Source organism: Phalaenopsis equestris, unplaced genomic scaffold (assembly GCF_001263595.1).
Source record: "Phalaenopsis equestris unplaced genomic scaffold, ASM126359v1 Scaffold000276, whole genome shotgun sequence".
NCBI lineage: Eukaryota > Viridiplantae > Streptophyta > Magnoliopsida > Asparagales > Orchidaceae > Phalaenopsis > Phalaenopsis equestris.
In genome coordinates, this window is record NW_018164718.1 from 2,104,794 (window position 1) to 2,111,692 (window position 6,899).

A 6,899-nucleotide genomic window follows, 5' to 3' on the forward strand; every position below is an offset into this window, starting at 1 on the left:
CGAGCTGCTCGCAAGACCGAACTCCTGCTCTGAAATCCTCTACTGGCAACCTTGTCACTAATTTTCGACTCTCACTCACGGACTGTTCCTCCTCCGTCTCGCCGAACCGCACAACCTGCGGTGCGAATCCAGTCGATCAAAGCTTCCACTGCTCACCGAATCTGTCGCGATTCGGCTGCCTGCGACGCGAATCACTTGCTCTGTTTGTGAATGCCAAACTTCTCTTCTTCGTCGCTGACCGCGAACACCTTTACGCGGACACCTCTAGCCAAGAAGTATGGATCTTCCCACAGACGGCGTCAATTGTTGTTAGATATGTACTTCCTAGCATAGAAATGAGACGAAAAAAATACAAGCAAACACAGATCGTTTACGTGGTTCGATCCAACTGGATCAACGTCCACGGGAGGGAATCAATCAAATATTTCACTAAGGCAAAAAAAATGGAGAATACATAGCTTATACAAAGAGATGAGCCCTCATCTTTCTTCTATGGCCTCCCTCTCAAGCGACACCTTGATACAAGGCCTCAAGATGCTCTCCTCCTCTCTAACTCTATAGCTATTCTCTCCTCCTTTGTGGTAACTTAAGATATCTTCTCCCTTTCTCTCCTAAGCCTCACACCCTCTCTATTTATAGAAGCAAGAGAGTGGTAGGTGGGAAGTAGGTGAGCGGTAGGTGAACGGTAGGTGAGATGTGATAGGTGAGCGGTACCACATTACAAAAATACCCTTTTACCTTAGTTCATTAATTGGGGGTCAAAATAACACAAAGAACAAAATCTTATAAATACAAAAGAATTGTGTGGTATGCAACTAAATGCCCATAACTAAAAGAAATTAAATGACTTTTGGACATGTGAACACCATAATTTCAGCAATACATCATAGAGAAATTTCAGCTTTTTTAACTATGTAAGCACATATAATTATTGAATTTCGAATATGCAGACATACAGAGACCTCAAACTTTTCAAATACAAATATATTGCAATGTCAGATTTCTCATATTCGAATGCATGAACTACGAACCGATCAAAGCTTTAGAGTTTCCATAAATGAAATTGTCAAACCTTCAAATCTTCATAACTGAACTTGTCAAAATTTCGTATTTCTCTTCAAAAGAAAATATCTTTAAAACAAGCTTGAATGCAAGCCTTTAAACATTCACAGAAAAAATGAAAAATCTTCTGTTAGCCTCACCATCTCCTTACAAGAAAATTCAGAACACATAATCAACAAGAAGCTAAGAAAATTTCAAAGCTCAACATATGTGCAGCAGGGAAATTTAATTTGCATGCACCTTTTGTTAGCCTCACCATCTCCTTACAAGGCAGAACACATAATCAACAAGAAGCTAAGCAAATTTCGAACATATGTGCAGCAGGGAAATTTAATTTGCATGCCCTCAAATTAAATCAATAGAACATCATGAAAGTCCCAATAACTCTTTATGGAAGCTCACGCGGCATTTTCAATACCTAGAGGTCTCATGGATTGCACTTGTGCATACCTATAACATGGGCACATGATAATTGTACATTTAGCCAAACTTAAAGCACAGCAAATAAATTTTTTTTTAATGCTCTAGTTCCTCCAAAGCAGAAAGAAGATTAATTATACTCGCTTATTATTGTACATTTAGCCAATCCAAAGCAGAAAGAAGATTAATTATACTCGCTTATTTCAAAACAGCAAAAGAAAAGAGCACCAGTGTCCTTGCCCATCCAAGCAGAGCCACGACAATCCTTGCCCATCCATTAATGAAGAATATATGATGTAATTCGTACGATAAAACAACCACATCCAGAGAACAATATGTATGTGCAGGGTTAAGATTTATAACTTGAAGGCAATCCAAGTCATAAATTACTAAGCATAACGAAATCATTAAAGCCATTTAAGATTAAAAAAAAAGCTAACTGAAGATTGTCATCAATCTTCTCAAAACTCTTGCCACTCAAAGTGGTAGGACAAGGAGGAAATCTCTTACCTCAAGTGCTCGGTGGCTAAAGTTAAAACTAAAATAGGCTATCAACGCGCATTTATCCGTAATATAATAGTTGAGGTTATAGTTTTTCACCTTTGGTTGTTGGCTCAAATTATACATATTGCCTTTTGGGTTCATCTTTACCGAAAATATCACCCATACATAATGGAACACTATTGTCTTAAGAATTTCAAAGGAATATCTAAAGGCGTCGAGTTATTGGCTTTTTCAAACATTTTGGTAATACACTAAGAAGTTTAATGCTCTGTGTTTTGGTTTTCTTTTAAAACTAATTATATCTAGGATTAGTAAAGCTGTAGCAATAACTCAATTTAGCAGCTGAATTTGTGGGGTTAAATTCAACTGTATTTGGTTTTTGACAGAAACAATGTCTAAATTTTTAGTCGTGCGATACTTTACTTAAAAGAGACATAATACCGATTGAATGTTCCGGCACAGAATTCTAAAAATTGAATTTTCAGCCCTGTAATCTACGGCTAATCCTTTTAAAATCAAACCTAACCCGCAAAATTTTCATGTCCCTCTTCTTCTACTCCATTTTATTAGAGTTCTCAGTGAATCTTTCTAGGCGGTCATTGGGCTCTAGTGATGTTTGTGGCTACTTCTCTTCTCTGTCACTGATTTACATGTTAGGGATACAAGGGCCAAGAGGCTTCAAGAAACAGTTGAACAACTGCAGCGAGACATACATCATTGTGACAAGCGGCCTCTGAGTGATGTGCAGAATGAGGAGGACGACCATGAAATTCAGGATTTCAATGTATTTTTTCATTTATATGTTGATGTTATATTTCATAAGATCTGTAAGAATTTAAGGCACTTACATATTAGATGATTTATTAGATGATGATTTCATTCGTTGTTAAGGGATGTGTGGTTTGTTGAAAAAATGATGCAGTGTAAAATGAATTTAATATAGAAGTAATGTATTGTATTTGAAGTATTTCAGAGTTATCTGGCTTATTTTAATATAAAAGGAGTTTATGTGTTTTTTGTTTGGTTTTAAGTAGATTCAATACAATAAATTTTAAAATATATAAAATATTATTGGCAAGTGGCATATGACATTTGATAGTTTCAACTAGTAAGTGATTTCGACGACTAGTGATGGAGGGCGGCGGGCGGCGGGCGGCTGAGAGAAATGGCGAGGAGTGGCAGGTTGCAATATGTTAGGTATGGCTCATATACCATACATAAATGGGACATATGCTGGAGTGGAGCTTCAACGCCGTTGAACTTGATTCATTTGTATTCCACGGAAGAGGCAATAACTCCATCGATCTAATTGTTCTCCTCGTACTGTTCCATGAACTTCTTCAAACAAAAACAGGGTACGAGGACGACGTACACCAATTTGAAAATCTGGGCGACTTTTTGCATGATGTTATTGATGAATACTATCCAGTAAATATATTTTGTCCAAGTTTAAATTTTTAACATTTTGACCGTGTAAAGTCTTCATAAGAATATCATTATAAATTAATATAGATTTGAATATTTGAACGATTCTAATAGCGATGAGTTTGGATTTGGACATTGCATTTGAATAATCTCTGAATAGCATCTTGAATTGACATCTCATGTAGAGTAATTATTAAGCAAGCAAGTTGCGTCTTCTTTATAAATCTCAGATGAGCAGTGCAGAGTGCAAGTAAAGCGTAAAAGGAGCTGATCAATTAAGATGAACGCAACAGTTGCTGTAGTTGCTTTCTTCTTGGTTCCCTTGTTCATCCTGCTAGCAGAAAGTAAGAGAAGGAGGAGCATCAAAAGCAAGATACCTCTCCTTCCTACACTTCCAGGCCTTCCCTTTATAGGTAATATTCATCAACTTGGCTCGTTGCCACAACACGCACTCAGGGAGCTGTCGAAGAAGCATGGATCCCTCATGCTCCTACATCTTGGCTCCATTCCCACACTGGTTGTCTCATCGCCGCAGCATGCTCAAGAATTCGTGAAAACTCATGACACCATATTTGCAAGCCGACCCTCCTCCAAAGTATCAAAGTTATTATCTTACAATAACATTGACATAGCCTTCTCACCTTATGGTGATTGTTGGAGACAGATGAGGAGAATTGGAATGACTCATCTCTTCAGCCAAAAAATGGTGCAGTCCTTTAGCAGTATTCGTAAAGAGGAGATGGCTTGCTTTCTTGATAGAATTGCAGATTCTGCTTTGAAAAATAATGGTGTTGTATGTATCACTGAGATGTTCACTTTATATGTTAGCAGTATTCTCTGCAGAGTAGTTTTAGGATCATCGATGAGTGACGAGAAGAGGAGATTGGTTTGTGAACTGGCACAGAAGAACTCAACTTTCTTTTCCGTTGTATTCTTCGAAAACCTTTTCCCAAAGCTGAGGTGGTTGGATGTGCTTTTTGGATTGGAGGCCAGACTTAGAAATCACTTCAATGCTTGGGATTCTCTCTTCGAGGAGTTTATTGATAATCATTTGAACAGGCACAGGGAAGATGGTGATAGCAAAGACACTTCAACTGATTTCATTGATATTTTGCTTGAATTGCAGAGAGGTTCTAGCTTTGACATTACCCTCACAAGGGAACATATCAAGGCAACTCTAATGGTAAGTAATCAATATTTAAATTCAAATCCATTCATTTAAATATTTATGAAATCTAATTGGGGACTTTCCTTGACATACATGGTGTAGGATATGTTTGCTGCTGGAACAGACACTTCATTCGTTACCTTAGATTGGAGCATGGCTGAACTTATTCGAAATCCAGAAGTGATGAAGAAGGCAAGAGATGAAGTGAGAGAAATAGCTAATGGAAAAGATATGGTATCTGAGGAACAGTTGGGACAACTCAAATATTTGAATGCTGTTGTGAAGGAAGTCCTTCGCCTTCATCCACCTATTCCTCTATTGCTTCCACGAGAGTCCAGTCAATCTTGTGAAGTAGAAGGATATAACATTCCTAAAGAAACAAGAGTAATTATCAATGCATGGGCTATAGGTAGAGATGAAGCTTATTGGGATTCTGCTGAAGATTTTAAACCAGAGAGATTTTTGGGCAGTACGATAGACTATAGAGGTAAAGATTTCCATTACATACCATTTGGGGCAGGTAGAAGAATTTGCCCAGGGATGCCATTTGCAATATCTATCGTCGAGCTTACATTGGCAAATATCTTGCTTCGCTTCAATTGGTCACTTCCTAGAGGCAATAATCATGAAGACATGAACATGGAGGATAGTCCGGGATTGGTTGCTATGAGAAAACATAAACTTGAATTAGTACCAACACTTGCTAAGACCAATTAATTAAGACCAATTAAATGCATAAAAAATTTAACAAAGATTGTAACATTATCCGCAAGCATATGAATCTTGTTGTTAACTTTTTGAAGTAAACTACTATAATATTAATAAGTTGATGGATTTTTGTTTTATTTTTGTAAAGCTTTAAGAAGAGACAAAGTAGAATAACCACAAAGAATGCTAAAAACAGAGATTTATTTGTCTAAATAACTGCAGAAAATTTAGGATCAAACCAGGAAGTAATCCACATCAATAAATCACTCAAATTTAATGAAAAGTTTGATATGGACAACACTGATTATTTTTTTTTTCTTATGGGTGACATCAAACTCTTAATAATAACAATGATTGCAAATCACAAAAAGGGATATAAACTGAAATTTAAATGAGAAGCTTTGAGAATCCACAAGGTTGTAGAAAAACACATTACATGAGCAGAAAGTTTGGCATTTACTTGGCTCAAACTCGGACACATTATGAGGAGACAAAGTAGAATAACTACAAAGAATGCTAAAAACAGAGATTTATTTGTCTAAATAACTGCAAAAAATTTTGGATCAAACCAGGAAGTAATCCACATCAATAAATCACTCAAATTTAATGAAAAGTTCGATATGGACAACACTGATTTTTTTTTTTCTTATGGGTGACATCAAACTCTTAATAATAACAATGATTGCAAATCACAAAAAGGGATATAAACTGAAATTTAAATGAGAAGCTTTGAGAATCCACAAGGTTGTAGAAAAACACATTACATGAGCAGAAAGTTTGGCATTTACTTGGCTCAAACTCGGACACATTTTTTATTTGCTGAAGTCCAAAAACAATGTTGGTAAAAGGGATTCATAGAAGGTATGCAAACAAATATAAAGCAAGGATAAACAAATAGATGCAATGCATGCTGTGGAAAGTAATAAAATCTATTGTTGAAAATTAGAAATTGAGTATATTAGAAAAATTGATATTAGATAACCTAATTTGGGGAGATCTAATTATATGATATTTCTATATTATGACAACTAATTTTAGGATATCTAAATATAAGGTCTTTCCTATATTGGAAATATTCCTAACTTTTATGCACTAATCTTTTCTTGGTTATATGAGGAATTATGGAGGATGTGGGTGTGATCTTAATTCGGGCGATATTTTTCTCCCCACGTGCTGATAGTAGAATAACGTCTACTCATGAACGTAGGCAGATTTATGCTAAACCACATAAATCGCATTATACAAGGAAATATAAAGCAAGGATAAACAAATAGATGCAATACATGCTGTGGAAAGTATTAAAATCTATTGTTGAAAATTAGGAATTGAGTATATTAGAAAAATTGATATTATATAACTTAATTTGGGGAGATCTAATTATATGATATTTCTATATTATGACAACTAATTTTAGGATATCTAAATATAAGATCTTTCCTATATTAGAAATATTCCTAATTTTTATACACTAATCTTTTCTTAGTTATATGAGGAATTATGGAGGATGTGAGTGTGATCTTAATTTGGCCGATATTTTTCTCCCCACGTGTTGATAGAAGAATAACGTCTACCCATGGACGTAGGCAGATTTATGCTAAACCACATAAATCGC

General features: G+C 35.7%; 1 protein-coding gene across 1 annotated transcript; it reads left to right on the forward strand.

Annotated features, from left to right (window-relative positions):
• The first annotated feature begins 3,672 nt into the window (after positions 1-3,672).
• LOC110024795 (cytochrome P450 71A1-like) lies at positions 3,673-5,296 on the forward strand. Its single transcript, XM_020724953.1, has 2 exons — positions 3,673-4,594; positions 4,682-5,296. The coding sequence occupies exons 1-2, from the start codon at positions 3,692-3,694 to the stop codon at positions 5,294-5,296; spliced, it is 1,518 nt and encodes a 505-aa protein (XP_020580612.1). The 5' UTR covers positions 3,673-3,691.
• Positions 5,297-6,899: the final 1,603 nt, after the last annotated feature.

Coding starts and splice junctions, on each gene's coding strand:
- LOC110024795 (XM_020724953.1), top strand. CDS start 3,692: ATGAACGCAACAGTTGCTGTAGTTGCTTTCTTCTTGGTTCCCTTGTTC. Junction 4,595..4,681: donor ATATCAAGGCAACTCTAATG/GTAAGTAATCAA, acceptor TACATGGTGTAG/GATATGTTTGCTGCTGGAAC.